Raw genomic sequence first — 17,660 nt, 5'->3', positions numbered from 1 at the left:
TATCGGGTCTGACAAAACATCGCAGCTGATTGGAAGTTGCACCACGACAACGCCTCAACTCACACCGCCTTTCTTGTGAACAGCTACCTAATCAAGGCCGGCATCCCAACGCTTCCGTAGCAGCCCTACAGCCCAGATGTGGCCCCCCGGACTTGCCTGAAAAGGCCGATGAAAAGCAAGCATTTTGATACGACAGGGGGAATTGTAACGATTGGTTCAATACATTTTTTTAATACGGCTCAGTCCAGTAAAATCTTACTCCTCTCCTTATCAAACAGTAAACGTCTGTCTCGACTCAAAAGCCTGCAATTATAATCTCCCATGTGCACTTGGAAATCCGTGTGCGCAAAACTCTTATACTTTACATATCCACAATATCGCATTGTTCGCCTCCCAAGTCCACTTATTATCATTATACTCCAGTGATTATTAAAACAAAGCACTTTACAATGCAACCGAATTATAAATTCGCACCAGCATACACTAATACATAACGGCACATATTCAGCTGACAAGCCACACCGTCTACACAGCAACCCCCTGCCACGCTGCGAGCTGCGAAACTAGCCTTACGCATTGATCGGTGCAGCAAGCGGCACCGACCGACGACGATGTTCGGCCAGCTTTGACTTGTCTGCTTAAGTTTTCGACATTAACATAACCCCTCCCGCCAGGGCATATGTGCACACCCTTCGCACCGCTCTCCACCGCGCACAAACTTGTCTTACAACGACACTAATGTGCTGTGGAAGCGAAGCGACAAGTTTGGGCACTATGAACCCCCTTCATTACTGAAATCTACGCTTTTGTGTGCCACCGTTATGTGTGTGTGGGCGTGTATGTGCTATAATTTGGCTGCTGTCATTGTTGTTGGTTGGCTGTCTTGGCTTCTTACCGAAAATTAGCATCGCACACAGACGCACGGACGCTCAGGATGACCGCAGCGTGTAGGTGAACGAGCGGAGTTGTTGATGTAAGTAAGTGCAGACGTTGTGTGGGTGTGTGAGTGCATTTACTTGTCTTTGCTTGTTTGGCAGAGTGAGTACCGAACTGCAACAATGAAGTAGAAAGGCTTAAGAGCGATAGACAGTCGTTGGCTCTGTGAGGCGGCATTTGTGCGCTTGAGTGTGTGCGTGAGTGAGGAGAGGGGGGGTCGATGAGCGGAAGGACAATGCAACAGACTCATTTGGAATTAGGAAAATTCAAAATTTACAAACACAAATTTACGCAAGTCTGACAGGCGAATAAACGCCGAGCAGCGGCGTTGTTTGCCCAAGCGAGGGCTTTCGAGGAGTCGAGATGCTTGGCAGCAGCATGTGGGCATGGCAGCGTGCTACGCAGGACAATTGCCGGCTGCGCTGCTCATAAGGAGTACAACATGTCGGCTGCGCTGTGCGTGTGTCTGTGTGTGGGTGCGTGCGTTTGTGCAAACGTCGGAAACAAGTTAATTCAGTTAAAGGACATTCTGCCTGAGACGCAGTCAAATATTCATTTTATGTCTGTTGTTGCTGTTGTTAGTGTAGCTGTTCTGTTCTGCTTTGTCTGTGTGTGTGTTGCATGCATGTATTGGTAAATATATTGGTATCTAATGCAATCTAATAAAGCTGCAGCGCTCTGCTCCGGAGCGTATGCACGAGTTGAAGGAACTTCTGAGCAAGCAAATGAACAAGAAAGACAAACAAGTGCGACGCAGCGGTGTGCGTGTGCAGTCTACTTGGGTAGCATTACACTAGCATGTCTGTATAGCATACATTTAGGAGCTGGAGCAAATTTCAAAGCCATTTGCCTTCAATATAATGACATGCAAACTAAAATTAAGCAGCGAAGTGAAAATGTTTTGTGCGAACTCGATATAAACATTGATTCATACATGTGTGTGTGTGTGTGTGTGTGGTTTGTTGGTGTATGCAAGTGGGAGAGAACTTGTATGCGAAATATTTTATTTCAAAATTTCGCTAATATATCCTCGTGTATTTGGAAGGAGACTGTTTCGGCAGCAATTCGACAAATTTTCGTCCTTGATGCTTAGCGTAGGCGCTGTCTATTTAATTCGCTTCCGGAGAACCTTTCCCTCTAAAATACGTAACGTCGGCTCATCAGATGTTGTGATCGTCCATGCCTCTGCACCATATAGCAGGACGGCAATAATGAGTTTGGGTTTTGTTCGTCGAGAGAGGACTTTACTTCTCAATTGCCTACTTGGTCCGAAGTAACACCTGTTGGCAAGAGTTATTCTGCTTTGGATTTCTAGGCTGGCATTGTTGTTGGTGTTGACGCTGGTTCCAAGATAGACGAAATTATCTACGAGTTCGAAGTTATAACTGTCAGCTGGGTGCCTAGTCATGGGTGCGACGACTGTGTGTTTGATGACAGGAGGCATTTCGACTTGCCCTCGTTCACCACCAGACCTATTTGCTTCGCTTCCTTATCCAGTCTGGAGAAAGCAGAGCTCACGGCGCGGATGTTGAGGGCAATGATATCGATGTCATCGACGTACGCCAGCAGTTGTACAATCTTATAGAAGATAGTACTTTCCCTATTTAGTTCTGCAGATCGAACTATTTTCTTAAGGCTCTTCAATCTGCAGTCGCACGATGGGCAGTCGCCTTGTCTGAAACCTCGTTTGATGTCGAACGGCTAGAAAAGGTCCTTCCTGATTTCGATCATTTTAGTCTTGCTTAATGGACAACGTCCTATAAGAACCTCTACGATTGTGGCAAGCTGAATTTTGCTAAGAGAAAGTAATTGAAAAGATCTTCTGTATTTTAGCCGAGGCCAACAGGATCTTGCAGGCGAGGTTCGTTGTTCCAGTGCTAGAACGCAAAGTGCCAACGGAAATCGGAGTTGTTTTCACTCCGATATGAGCGGAATGTGTGTACTTGGTTCTCAATGAGGCAATACGCTTTTCGGAAGTAGTCTTTTTGAAAGCTTTTACTTGATTTATGCTCAGTTTTTGCCATTTTAATAATATATATGTAATACTTATGTAATGGGTGATCTCGATTTTCACAAGAAAAGCTTGTTGAGGTGATGAAGCTCACTTTTGGTCGAAGGGGAGTGGGTTTTGGTTCCACAAGTCTTTGTAGAGACGAATTTAAATCCTTAAAAAGTCAATGATGTTGTTGTTGTGGTGCCGAGTTTACAATCCTCGGCCGAATAAAAATCCAGATCCGTTCCGGTTACTTAGACCAGACTGTCATAAGAACGGATATGCTCTATGGGCACGCTTCCGCTTCAGCTGACCTACGTCCCCAATCGCTGGAGCTAGAATTTATTCGAGCTAGCCCCGAAATATCTAATAAAGCTATATACATACTTGCCGTTAATAATAAGTTATATACGTTTCTTTTCTTCTTGAAAACCACATGTCTAAAAAGACACCCTTTATGCTTTATTTTGAAATATTTCGAAGTCTAAGCCATTTTATTTTTAACTAAGCAATTTTCATTACAAATACATATCTTGGCATCTACGGACTTATCTTTAACCCGGCACCAACTGCGCCTATTTCGTGTTCGCCCCCCTCCCCTCTTGCCAACACACATGTACAGCGGGAATATATATTTCGCTTATGTTATGACATGTGTTTCTTGTGCTTCTTTTTCTTCATTTCGTTGCTCCGCTTTGTCACACACCCAGCCACTTACAGTTCGCGTGGTGGTCAACGTGTGACTTTTTTGCTTCGCCGAAATACACTTGCCCCCCTTTGCAGGGATGTGTAGGTGTGTGTGTGGGTGAGTGAGTGCTCCACCTGAAAAGCGCGTATATGTATATTGGTGTTGTTGTTACAGCTGCTCTCGTACTTGGTGTTTTCTCTATTTGCACATACGAGTTTTTTTGGCTGACCAAACCGAAGTTACCCATTTCGATTTTCACTTGCCTCTCCCCTTATACCCCCACCTATACTTGGAACCGTATACTCCTTCCTGTCAGTATCTCTTGCGTGTACCCTCTATGTATTTTGGGTACATTCTCTGTTTTGTGTTTTGTTATGCTGACCAACTTTTTGCCAAGCGGTGCAACACGCGCTTCCCCTCCTCCCAGCCGCCGCTCTGCCGAATGCGACCATTCACGTGTGTCTGCACACAAGTCAGTTTGTCCGCGGGCGGGGCGTGGTGGTGGTCGGTTATTGTTGCTGTCGACTAGCGTCAGGACGACTGCGTCCTGGTCATTCTGGTCCAACTGCTTCGGGAATGTGTCTTTTTTGCTGGCTGCGCTGCTTCTTTTTCAGTCGCCGCCTTCTCAACTGGCGCTGCTGATTAAACATTAATTAAGGAAAAACAATGCGCCGCACACACACGCATACGTGCACACTGTTTGGCAACAACAACACTTTCATTTCCTCTACCCAATGTTGACGGCAGCAGTGGCCGTGTATTGCTTATGCGGCTGTATGTGTGTGTGTGCGTGTGGCAGCTTGTTTGTTTGCGTTTGTGTGCAAATAAGAAAAAATCGCGAATTTTGTGGTCATTCTCCTATTCGTTTCACGGCGTGTCTTGTGTGTGTGGCATGTGTGTGTGCGTGCCACTGCAACAAAAACGAGAAATCACAAAATCGCGAAAAACTCTATGACGCATTTTTTCTATTTTCGCCCGATGCCAATAGCACATGATAATAAGAGTAGTAAAAAGCAAGCGCTTGCTGTTTGACCAGCTGAACGCATGGTAACTGAGGGGCTGGGGGAGTGGTGGCGCGCATTTGAATCGCTCCGCGTATTGGCTTTCGTACCGATCTCCTTCCAATCCGCGCACCCGTTTGGCAGTGTGTGGTTTAAGATGGATACGCGCGTGGATGTGTGTGTGTGCCTCTGTGGGTGGCTGGTTGAAGGAAGTCGAATTTTTAAAATGTTAAATCGCCAAAAAACGAATAGAAAATAATCATCGACAGACGCAATAAATTAAAGAGCGCGTCGCCCTGAGCAGATAGGAATTTACCACACATACAGACACTTTTTATATATTCACCTATGTGCAACAAATATGTATGTGGTATTCCATGTAGTAATGCGAACTAAATATTACGGAAATTAAGCCGTGGGTCTTCAAGGGCAAGTAGTAGCGCCAGAAATGATTATAGGTTCCTAAAGTTTTAGCTCGCAAAATAAAAATCGACGTAATTATAACTATGTCCTTTCTGAGCTGAATTTCTAGAAATAATTCCTGCAAATATTACCGTTGATTCAACCTCTGAATGGCCTAGGGCACCTTAAGGTCCATTGTGTCGGGTGATTATCTAGCTGTCAGTGAACTTGGTAAAAAACGGATTGTTTTCCGACCTAGCTGTCGAATGTCTATCAAGTTCGAGCCTTGGTAGTCGTGGCCTGTTCATCTGCCTTTTCAGCTACTTCTACTCCTATATTCCTACCGGGTACCCATATGATGGTAACCGAGTTACCTGCTGAGAGTCTTTTTATTGCATGATTGCATAACCTAAGGTAGTGAGATGTGGTTTTGTGCCTACGGATAGCCTTAATTACTGCTTTTCTACCCACTAGAAGGTTTACGGGCTCGCTGGTTAGAGTAGAAGCCTACTTCGTACCTTCTGTTATGCTCACAATTTCGACTTCAAAGATTGAATTGTAGTCATTTAGTTTGAAACTAAATTCTGGGTATGGATTACTACAGAGGAAGCCTGCTCCAGCTCCCATTTTACCTTTTGATCTGTCGGTGGGTATGTAAATTTTGTCATTGGATTTTCTTCATTGACTCTAGAACCATTGAGCCATTCTTCTCTAGTGTGGAATGAAATGGTTGCGTTTATTGCCTCATATGTCCCCCTTTCTCGGTCGCAGTTCTATTATATGTAGCTCAAGATCATTAACAAGATCGAGTATGAGACCATATCCGTGATGACGCTGAGTCTGATTCCAAAGACCTAAAACCATAGAGTTGTTGGCCGTAAGGATTGTCTGTCATGGACAACCTGCACAGCTTTATTTGACGCAGTTTTCCCTGTGCCCGTGATTCTCTGCAAGCAGTCTCGTGGCACCTGTTCCAAGGCTTAAATAACGCATTTTTTGATAATACTATACACCACCGTTGTTATGGGTCTGATGACACTTGTGTAGAGCCTACAGATCATATGGGGTCGTAAATCCCATTTTGGGGCAATGACTCCTCTGCAGAAGCTCCAGATTCGAAAGGCTTTGGGAGTATCTATGTGTTTTCTTTAGCTTGGATTTTTAACTAGGATAACTCCGGGATATTGGGCAGAGCTCGAGCTATAGTTCTACCCCTTAAAAAAGAGAGATGGAATTTCGAATTTTGCCAAAGTCAAGGGCTCAATTCGTGCTCTGTCAAAACAGATTAGTCTCTTAATAATAAGGATAATAGGTGTATAAAATAATCCTAAGTAACATCTCGGAAATTCTAATTTTAGTTCACTCAAAGCTTTGAAAATCTGAAGCTAATTTATTTGTGCCAAATATTAAGTTTTGTGTCAACAACAACGACCTTCCGGTGTTAAACAAATGGGCTAACCCACGGTAACTTTATCTATATAATTATGCAGTAGAGAACAACTTGTGGGGTACTAAGCTAAAGCGCGACCTCATTGGCGCCACACATTAAGCTTTCGTTTCAGCAAAATTCGAATGCGAGTCACGTTTGCCTTAGATACGCGGGCCATGAACATAGTTTAATTAGATAACGGTATGCCGTTGCATAATTTCAGGCGTGCAGCAGCGGAAAACCTTGATATTATCAGCAAAGTGGCTAATTGAAATGAGAGCACTAATTTCCGCGTGACTGATAATTTATAAACTGCGCCAATGAAGCGCCTTATTATGTGCAGCTGCGAGCTGTTGCCTTGCGAATTAACTGCATTAAAACTTGACCCGCTTTCAACAGCAGCATCTGCCGGCACATCGTTAGTGGCGTGTCCTTTCCACGCCTTGCTAATTGGGTGTTGCTTGCTTGCCGCGTTACTTATTAAATTTTCGCATAAATTGCAAGTGCAAATGTCGCTGACGACGGTGCAGCAAACGGCTGAGGTCACAGCACGGGCAGCGGGTGAACTACATCAAAGCACATCAGCGCAATTAGCAACACCGGGACGAGTACGACCTGCCGGCGCTACTACTGAAACTACTTGGTGCTTGCAACCTCATTGCCGCATCATGACCAGTCGAGTTGGCGAAGTCATGCAGTTACCTCGTTATTAACAGCGAGAAGCCAAAGGTGCCTCGCAAGCAGTCGACAAATTTCCAAGTTGCAAGAACATTTCTTGACAAGCAATGTGTGTTGTCCTGCGGCGGCGGCAAGCGCTGCCTAATTGCCACCAATGCTGACCTAGTACGGTGCAGCGGGAACGGCGTACGCTATGGAGCTGTGATTTGACGAATTGCTGCGAATTGTGGCGAAGAAGTTGGGTGCTGCCGCACGACCAAATGGCAGCTAATTTGCAAAAGCACTGCTCCCAAGATATGTAAACGATGGAGGCTGCACATCAAGATGATAGCACGATCCGGGGAGTAACACGTGGGACGGCAGTGGAAACTAGCCAGCAATAGTGATCGTAGAGGCGTTGTGATGCTATGAGGGGTGGCTGAGAAGAACGCATGTGCGCTTCAATAGTGTAACGGAAGTTGCATGCCACAAAAGCCACTGTAGTTGAGCGGCAGCTGCTGGGAGGCACACTGTCTTCACACAAGCGGCCACACTAATCTTTCAGCGGCAAGCAGCAGCGCCTTTTTGCCATCGAACCGGATGTTTCGTATCCGTTGGCAGTACACTTACTCCCGTCCGTCCCCTCCTCCGACCGCACCATCGTCACTTTACACACTTTAATTGCTGTTAATTTTCTAAAATGAAATTCGTGCAAATAAGACGATGTCCTCGCATAATGACGACGAAAGGAGCGGACTAACGAATCGGCCAAGCGAGGCGAGGAGCGCTCTGTGCGCTGGGAAAGGATGCCAACGAGCCGCTGTTGGCGGATGTTGTTGCTGCTTCACATACTTTGAATCTGACCTGCTATTTTGCACCTGTAACACTTGCAACAGCAGCAACAACAACAAGAATAGCAGTCGCGGTGTGTTAGTTACAGTGCAGAGTTGAATTTGCAGTTCGCGGTCGTGTCCTTTGGTATTTTCGTCAGCACTTAGGCACTTCCGTGCACACACACCCACACTCAGCTCAAACTCGTTGTACTACATAATGCAATATAACGGTAGCTCCCGCTTTACTTGGCTCTTCTGGCCTTCATCGTCATCATCTCAGCTCGTTCCAGCAATTATGACCGTTAGATGTTGCTGTTGCTGTTGTTGCAATTGCATATTATATATGTTCTAGTAAATAAATAGGTTAAAGGTTAATTTCAGTGCAAAGTTAAAATAAATTTACACCAGCGGGATGGCAAAGCAGTCTGTGAAATTGAAACGAAGCCCAAATGAGTAGCTCAGAGGTCTATTTCGTTGATATTCTTCCAATTGCAATTTTTTTTATATTAGAAAATGCGGTAGATTTCAGACTCCCGATTATTCTTTGAGTTCCATAATGTGTTCGCAAAAGACTTCCTTTAAGCGCCATAGCCTTCAGTAAGCTGCTTTTGATCATACTTTCTCGGCTTTCACGGATATATACCAGAGCTTTTTTCCAATCGAAGTGTATTAACTGCCTTTTTTGCATAATCTAGGTTTCCAAAATACAATGAAATGGTCAGAGTTGTCTTCATAAATTCATTCAGTACTCTTCGGCATATTTTCAAAAACAAATGTTCTTTTTAGGGAGAAGGAACCATCAGAAGTCGGAGTGCATTTATTCAGCTATACCTAACCTACTCCCATCTCAAAATTTTCCATGGAACCACTAGACTAAGTATTACGTCGTAGGAGAGAAGAAGGCTCTCTTATTATACGGACTGTCCCTCGACTACTTTGTTGTAAAGGTCTCGGTATTGTCATAATTAGAGCTGACATTTCGCTGACAGCATATAACAGAGGACTCCCTCCGAAGTGCCGCCACATTTTTCACCGTGGAACTATTGCCGTGTGTGGTTTTCGGCTTTTTTTATACTTAAAGCCCGATTACAATAAGAAAGTACTCTATCAAAGTCTTCCGTAAACTTGGTATACGTCGGTCAGTGTGGACTGAAGTCATTACGAAATTTGTAAAGCTAGTCTACAGCACCCATGGCTCCAGACTATTTGTGCCAAGGGGAAATCCCCATACCGTCTTTGAGTCCACATTCTCCTTTGGTTGAATTTTGCCACCATTACATTCGCGCTAATTCGTCTCCCTGGATGTCTACGGGCGCCTTAATGGCCACTACTTTACCAGCTTCGCTTGATATGCCTCGGAGAGCTTATCACGCCTACTGCTGAAAACCTTACTGTGTTAATTGATCTAGCATATGTTTCCATGTCCCATCCATATTGCAGTTCAATACATTACAACTGATCTCATTACCTTAGATATTAAATTTCGTAAATTGCGGTTGTGTCATTTCTGTGTCGAAGTCAATATTTTTGCTGCATTCCGGAAGCCAAACTTCTCAGCACTCTTCATCATAAGATTTATTACAAGAAAAACGCTAAACTTGCCAACAACCACCACAAACAACTGTACCTTCCGTTGAGCTTACCATCAATGTGACTGTCATTTGCAAATTCAGCGAATGCAACCGATGATCCGGCCGCCCCGCCGCCGAACCGTTCTGCCAGTTCCTTCCCAGAGACAGCGAATTCGCGCTTATCGATGTCCAACTTAAGGCGAAAAAACTAATGAAAAATCAGCTAAGCAGAAAAAAGGGCTAAAACAACAATAACAGCGTGTGGATGGAGATGAACAAATACGAAAATCAACAACAACAAAATACAAAGAAAAACAAAACTTTGAGCGACCACAGTGCAGCGGAGAATAGGATGAAGCAGCAAAATGAAAACGAATTAAATTAAATTGAATTAAATTAAATGAAAACTAAAATTCAAATGAGTTTTTTGGCATTAACGAGCTGAGTTGAGCAGCCGAGCCGGCGTGCTTAAGCAGATGGCAGTTGGCAGTTGGCAGTTGGCTGATGGTTGCTGGCAGTTGACCAGTTATGCGCTTGATATTGCCTTTGTCAACTTATGTTGCTGACATTGGCAGTGTGTTTTTGTTTTTGTTATTGTTGGCGTTCATTGTGCTATGTAATGAAATAATCCACAAATCGATTTCATTTGCCGTTGCGACTGTTGATCGCAGACCCGCACGCCGGCTGCCCTGTTTGTCCACTGCCGGCTTAGCGTACCCGCCCGCAAGGCGCAGTGTAGGGTCTTCTTCTCTGCTGCCAACTAAGTCTAAGTTGTGTTGCTTTCAACTGCCTGTTGGCTGGCTCTCCTTGCTACGTTTGGATGCAAATTAGCTGCAAGCAGGCGACTCGCTGCAAGGGACAGCAGCAAGCAGCTACACTCCGCTGCATAATGCAAATCCGTTTGCTTATTTGTATTTAGCTGCTGCTGCTGGTCTCGGTCGGGACTGCAAGGCAGCGGCAAGCAAGCGGGAAATGCAAATTGATTGATTTATTTTGTAAATAAGCAGACGACGTTGAAGCGTTGATGCGACAGCCAAGCAGCAAGCAGCAAGCTTCTTTCACTTGAGCGCACTCATTGCTTCTGCTTGGCGCGGAGCTCATTGCGGGAAGTGAAATTTAAGGATCTCAATTTGTATGCATTCACACAGCAGCGATGAGCAGCGATTCCTGGAAATTGGCGATTAGTGATGGGCTTCCACTTTGCAGCGCTCCACCACAAATGACCTTAATGAAGGCGTTCATTAGTCGCCAAATGGCTTATATACATGCTTGATATACTATGTAATAGTGTGTTGGCAAATTTCAAAAAGCACTTACCCAAGCCACTGCCCTTCATTCAACACGCATTTTCGTTTATTGTCAATAAATATTTAATTTTAATACAAAACTCAAACAAAACAAGGCAAAACTATTACATTCGTCACAAAATTCACTTCCAAATTCTGGCTCCCAGCCTTGCCCCTTCGTCTTATTCCTTCTTCTGCATGTATCGTATGAGATCGATGATGCGCCTAGAGTAGCCATACTCGTTGTCATACCAAGCAATCAGTTTCACGAACTTGTCGTTCAGTGATATGCCCGACTTTGCATCGAAGGTGCACGAGTTGATGTCATGCAGAAAGTCCGACGAGACCACCTCCTCCTCGGTGTAGGCAATTATGCCTTTTAAGGGTCCATTTGCCGCTTCCTGTATCTTCTTCTTGATTGCCTCGTACGGCGCCGGCTTATTGAGACGCACCGTTAGATCCACCACAGACACATCTGGCACCGGCACCCGAAATGCCATGCCAGTTAGCTTGCCATTCAACGAAGGTATAACCTTGCCGACCGCCTTGGCAGCACCCGTTGTGGCGGGTATTATGTTTTGTGCGGCGCTACGACCATCACGCCAAAGCTTGCCACTTGGGCCGTCCACCACCTTCTGTGTGGCCGTGACGGCATGCACGGTGGTCATCAAGCCCTCGATAATTTCGAAATTCTCATGTATGACTTTGGCCAGCGGCGCTAGGCAGTTGGTGGTGCAGGAAGCCATTGAGACTATGCGCATTTCCTTGTCGTACACATCCAGATTGACGCCCACCACCAACATCGGCGCATCCGGTGAGGGTGCGCTAATGATGACTTTACGTGCGCCGCCCACGAAATGCGCTGCGGCCTTTTCCATTGTCAAAAAGACGCCGGTGGACTCGACAATGTATTCGGCGCCGGCGCTGGACCAATTGATCAAGGTCGGATCGCTGTGTGTGAAGACTTTGATTTTGGTGCCGTTGATGATGAGACAGTCATCTTCCGCCGTTACCTCACCCGGAAAGCGGCCGTGCGTAGAGTCGTACTTGAAGAGGTACGCCATGTAATGCGGATTGAGGAAGGGATCGTTGATCGCCACTACGAAGGCGCAGTCGTCAATGGCGGCGCGGAGTACAAGACGACCGATGCGTCCGAAACCGTTGATGCCGATGCGTGACATGCTTATCGACGTGGATGTGCGTGTTTGGAGCCGTTTATAATTCAAAGTAAATCTCTGTAATTAAACTGCGACAGGCGAGACCTTTCAAAATGTCTAAGATTTTTCGAAATTTGCTGCGATGTCTAATGTGATTTCAAAAATGCTTTAACAGCAAAAAAATAATATAAAAACACGAGGAATTTTGAATGAACGGAAAGAATCGCTTTCCAAAAATAAATGCTGACAGCAAATTCAAAAAAGTGATTGCCAATTCTAGGCAATTAAAAGAATTTTCGGGTTTCGATCAGTGAATACATGTCCAGGAAATCATTGATATTGTTGTTTCAGACTAATAGTTCTTCAGTTTTTGAGTTCCGAAACTGTTACCGAAGGAGGGAAGTTGATAATATATACTAGGACTTACTGTCTTATAACCGCGAATTGGAAACATAGACCTGGAGGGAGAAACAGAGAGAAATAATAAAGAAAAGCAGAAGACAAACTGGAGTTTAAAGCTTACAAGACTCAAAGATATATAAAATCTTAGCATTATTTCAGGCGATGAAGAAGAAGGAGCAGCGAGGAAAGCATGTTATGTCCGACAGATGGATTAAATTCAAGGCAGTCTAGTTGAAAATAACAAAAAAGTAATATGCATAAGTCACGAATTAGTTACGAGCGCGAAAGAGGACATACCCGGACACGGAACACACATACAAAGCAGACACAGCACTACAAAGCAACGCGATGCTTAGACCAAAGGCTAGTGAAGTATAGCGAAGGTAGTTGCGTAAGGAATCCACACCAATTAACCCTTAAATAGGCGTAGCCAGGCGTAAGCAAGCAGCCGAATACGAAGATAATTTGAAGTGTAGAAGCCGAGCTGGATGATGGAAGTCTCGTAAGCCTCAAGACGACTTGGGCAATTTCAACGAGGTGACAATGAAAATTGAGTTATTGTTGTTGGTGTTGGAAGTGCGCCTGTATTTGTAGAGGCATTATAATTAAAATGCATTAATTATACGAACAAGATTGAGACTTTTCAAGAAAATGCGACCATAGCCGTGGTGCGTACCCCCCCCCCCCCCAAAATGTGATGGACCTGTTGTCGTAAATATTCTTGCCGATATTTGTAAATGAAAATCAATTGAAGTGTCTGCGTTCAGGCAACTCGCACTTTATCCAACAAACACACACATACATGCGTTCCGATTTGTAAATGCGCTGCGGTTGGAACGCTATTTACGCTGTTTAGCATACGTTTAGGCGCAAAGCGCTTAGGAAACTCCTTTCATTGCTCATTAGCATAGAATTTGTAGAAAATTTACAAGCAAATGACAATCTTAACATCTTCTGTAATGAAGAAGTGGCGTCGAAGACGTTCGTTGTGGCAAGTCGACCGCTTTTGACAAAACCAGCCGCCGCGCTTGCCTTGCCGCGGACAATTAATAATGCGACTCATTTGAATTTGGCTCAGCAGTTTACCCTCCCATGCAAATAAATGGCATAATTGTGCGGTTGGCCGTCTGCTGCGTCGGTTGTTTAGCAGTATTTGACTTTTGTGGCATATTCGCGGCGCTTCTTTGTATTAGGCGTGCAATTATTTCTACTCCCTGTGTCGATGTGCGTAGGACATTCGTTAAAAAGGATTTTTGTTGCTCGGACGCAAATTAAATGGCATTTGAATTGCAAATTATATTGTAGAATTATTTGCATAAAATTTGGGCTGGCAAATACCAGGCTGATGATTTGATAAGATGCCTGTTTATGGAATTAAAAATTTGGCAAATAAGAAGTTGTTGAAAGAACTCTTCAGAAATAAGCAAACATAATTCGAAAATATAATTAATGTTGAAAAATAAATAAAAAATTAATTAATTAATACAAAACAAAAAAGAAAAATTTCCAAAGGTTTAACAAAAAGCCAAAAATGTTTTAAGGCTGGAGAGTTTTCTGAATTTTGGTAGGGCAAGAGAGGATACCTCACACAATTGTATTAGCGAAAAAACACTGTCCGTTTTGTTTGCTGTTGAAGCGAGTTAAGGGTGAGAGTTATAATAAGGTTATAGGGTTGTCGAAAAAGTCTTTTCGTATTTTGTCAATAGATGTCGATACGACTTCAACGACATCTATTGACAAAATACGAAAAGACTTTTTCGACAACCCTATACCTCAAGTACTACCAATCACATTGTGTCATACCATATAGTGTTGGAAAGGTGAGATTTAAAGATTTAACCAGGAAAAAAAATTAAATTCGGGGAAGTTGAAAAAAAGTTACAGCTTTTCAAAACTGAGTGAAAATAATGAAGAAATTCGCTTTATTTTGAACTTTTTGTATAAAAAGGGGAAGAATGCCACGCAAGCCACCAATGAAATTTGTGAAGTTTACAGAGACGATGCTGTATCAGTTCGTGTAGCACAACAGTGGGTCGCTTGCTTCCCTTCTGGAAATTTTGATGTGAAAGATGCACCTCGCTCTGGTCGACCTATTGTTGAAACAGTCGATGAAATTATGGAAAAGATTGATCAGGACCGTCATGTAAGCAGCCATGACATCGCTGAGGAACTTAACATTCATCATCAAACGGTTTTGAACCACTTGAAAAAGGCTGGCTACAAAAACAAGCTTGAAGTTTGGGTACCGCATGAATTGTCTGTGAAAAATTTAATGAACCGTATTGACATCTGCGATTCTTTCCTGAAACGAAATGAAATCGAACCATTTCTGATGCGAATGATAACAGGAGATGAAAAGTGGATCAGATAGACAGTAATGTACAAAAAAGAACATGGTCCAAACGTGGTGAAGCTCAACAAATGGTGGCAAAGCCAGGATTGACGCCTCGAAGGTCATGCTGAGTGTTTGGTGGAATTTGAAAGGAATCATCCACTATGAGCTGCTCCAGCCTGGTTGAACGATTGATTCTACATTTTACTGTCAACAACTGAAGAGATTGAAGCAAACAATCTTAAAAAAAATCGGCCAGAACTGATCAACAGAAAGTGCTTCATCTTCCATCAGAACAACGCTAGACCACACACGTTTTTGATGACTCGGCAAAATCTGGGAGAGCTCGGCTGAGAAGTTTTGATGCATTCACCATATAGCTATGACTTTGCACCATCGGAGTACCATTTGTTTTGGTCAATGCAGAATTTCCTTAATGGAGTAAAGTTGGCTTGAAGAGAAGCCAGTGAAAATTACTTGTCGCAGTTTTTCGCAAATTCAGAAAAGTTTTACAATGCTGTAATAATGTCTCTTGCGGAAAAATAAAAAAATGGTAGAAATTGGTCGACCAAAATAGTATATATTTTTGGTTCATTAAAGTTCATTATAAATGTAAAAAAAATAAGTTCAAGTTTGATTAGAAATACGAAAATACTTTTTCGATTATCTAATATTTATTCAACGGTCTCTGTCATTTCAATCCAGGAACCACAAGAAAAACCCCAACAGCGAGCCAAGCTATCTCCTCCTTTAACCAAGTAACCTTTAGAATGCTTTAATATAACACGAAATTATTATTTTTTGACTGAATCGTGTTCGATGTTCACGTATTATCCATGTCGCCACAGACCTTGTTCTCATTGGTGTTATTTTTTAAGTGTCCAACTGTCATAATTCATTACATTTAAACACATTTTAAGAGATCAAGTATTGCACTTGACAATCCAAACAATTAATTATTAAAATCAATAGTTGTTGTTGCCTTCGCAGTTTCATTAAATGAAAAACCGTTGCGCTGCTGTCAAACTTGTGGCGCTTACTTTTTAATATTTGCACTTAGCTACGCACAGACAAACAGCCGGCGCACATCCGCTGCGCTTATCGTGCGCGCTAAGAGATAAAACGCCTGGCAGGCAGCTAGCGCAGAGAAAATGATTATTGACCGCATTAAAAATTTAATTAACATCCATTAATCGAGCGATGAAACACTTGTGAACAAATGCAACAACACACACAATGTGGTTGTTGCACTGGCTGTGGATGACAATGGAAGCCACTTACCTTAACGGGCGTACACGTCGAAAAGTATGCAACGAAAAAGCGCACCTCCATAGGTTTGGGGCGAGGCTGTTGGAAGCGCCAGCTAGTGCATAATGACGGGGTGAGATGGGCGCGCTTGGGGCCGCATTCATCATTCATTCATTTCGCTTGTAACATGTGTAAACCCGCTTTCGCGTTTTTTTTATGCTCGCCGTGCAACTTTCTGAGTATTTGCTGGCTATTTTGCGCACATATTTACATATATTCGCATATATGTTTAAAAATCGACGAAGAGCACTAGACCAATAACAGCCATAATGCAAAGTGAAGCGCGTTGCATACTTTTTGGCGTGACCGCATAAAACAATTTTCATTTCCTTTCAGCAAGCCAAGCAGCATTAACACAAACGCAGCAGCGCAGCCCAGCCGTCCGCCTTCTGCGCGCCCTCGCCGAGTTGGCCGCGGCAGCAAGCATCAAGCGTCATCAGTCAGCCAAAAACAGCGGCAACAACAATGCAAACACAATAATAGAGCGAACATACTTGTGAAAAAGCGGCGCTGCCACCCTCCTGCCTCGCTCTCGGCTGACAATGCTGCAGAGGCAAACTCTTTTAATTGTCAACGCATAACAAAATGAAAATGACCTAAAAAGATGAGCAACAACAACAACAGCAAACGCACTTTACAGCACAGCAAAAGCGTCAAAAATAAATATTAAAAATGTATTTTTTGTGGCAAGCGGCACTTGCGGCGGCGCGCACACATGTTCACTAGTTGCTAGACGCAGGGGGCTAAGCGCTGCGAGCGGCAGCTGCACGACACGGAAGAGGTGGTCAGTTGTTGGTGAATTGGTAAAATAATTGCTTCGCATTTCCGGTGAACTACATACATTTTGTCTCTCAGCGCGTCCTTTTACGTATGGGCTGTGTGTGGGTGTCCTTGTATGTGCTTGATATGCGCCACTCAGCGCTCAAAAACATGCAACAACAGCGACTCAGCGGAGCGCGTCAATGCAAACCGCGAAAATCCATTGTGGTCGCGCAATGGAAACGACCACACAGTGGCGGCTGCTTCTTCTTTTTCCTCACGGTGCCAACAACTGTCGCCAGCAGAAGACACTACACCAGCGCTGCTGTGAAATTTCAAAGCTGTGCGCCTAAAAGCACTTTCTCAAATGTAAATTCTACGAGTAGCATATACAAAAGCTTATAGGCAGTGCAAATGCGATTGAACGGTACCTGGTAGAAGCCATAGCCGAACCTAGAAGAAACCACAGCTAAACTAAACATCTTATCTTAAAGCTGAGGATGGTTTGATGTATAAACACAATTATTTACAAAAGCCGCATTAATTAATTATTGTTTTTAGTTTGCGTACAGAAAAGAGTACACTTGAATTAAAAATTCGTGGCGCAATCACATTTTTCTCATTTCAGTTACTTTTCAAGCTTCAGCTACTTTCGTGTAGCACACTTTTGGGCACTTGAAAAAATGTCACAAATTCTTTCAGTCATTTCCACTGCGTTTTCGTACCGCTCCTTCACTTTTTTTTGCTGCAGCGCGTTAGCATACTTTTAGTTGCTTTACCAGCGCGCCTCTCACCGTCTCTTAGCCACCCGCTCAAGTTGTTGTCGTTGCTGAAGTCTTTTGCATTGCTTAATTATTGCATAAGAATGCCCTTCGGTAATTTGTCTTCATTAGACGGCACTTGGCG

General features: G+C 43.7%; 1 protein-coding gene across 1 annotated transcript; it reads right to left on the bottom strand.

Annotated features, from left to right (window-relative positions):
* Positions 1-10,939: 10,939 nt before the first annotated feature.
* Positions 10,940-12,226, bottom strand: LOC126754821 (glyceraldehyde-3-phosphate dehydrogenase 2-like). Its single transcript, XM_050466981.1, has one exon. It carries the CDS (start codon positions 11,975-11,977, stop codon positions 10,979-10,981), a length of 999 nt encoding a protein of 332 aa, XP_050322938.1. The 5' UTR covers positions 11,978-12,226; the 3' UTR covers positions 10,940-10,978.
* Between the last annotated feature and the right edge of the window lie 5,434 nt (positions 12,227-17,660).

The sequence above is a fragment of the Bactrocera neohumeralis genome, chromosome 4 (genome assembly GCF_024586455.1).
Source record: "Bactrocera neohumeralis isolate Rockhampton chromosome 4, APGP_CSIRO_Bneo_wtdbg2-racon-allhic-juicebox.fasta_v2, whole genome shotgun sequence".
Classification (NCBI taxonomy): Eukaryota; Metazoa; Arthropoda; class Insecta; order Diptera; family Tephritidae; genus Bactrocera; species Bactrocera neohumeralis.
Note: the sequence above shows the minus strand (reverse complement) of the source record. Positions and strands in the feature narration are given on the sequence as shown.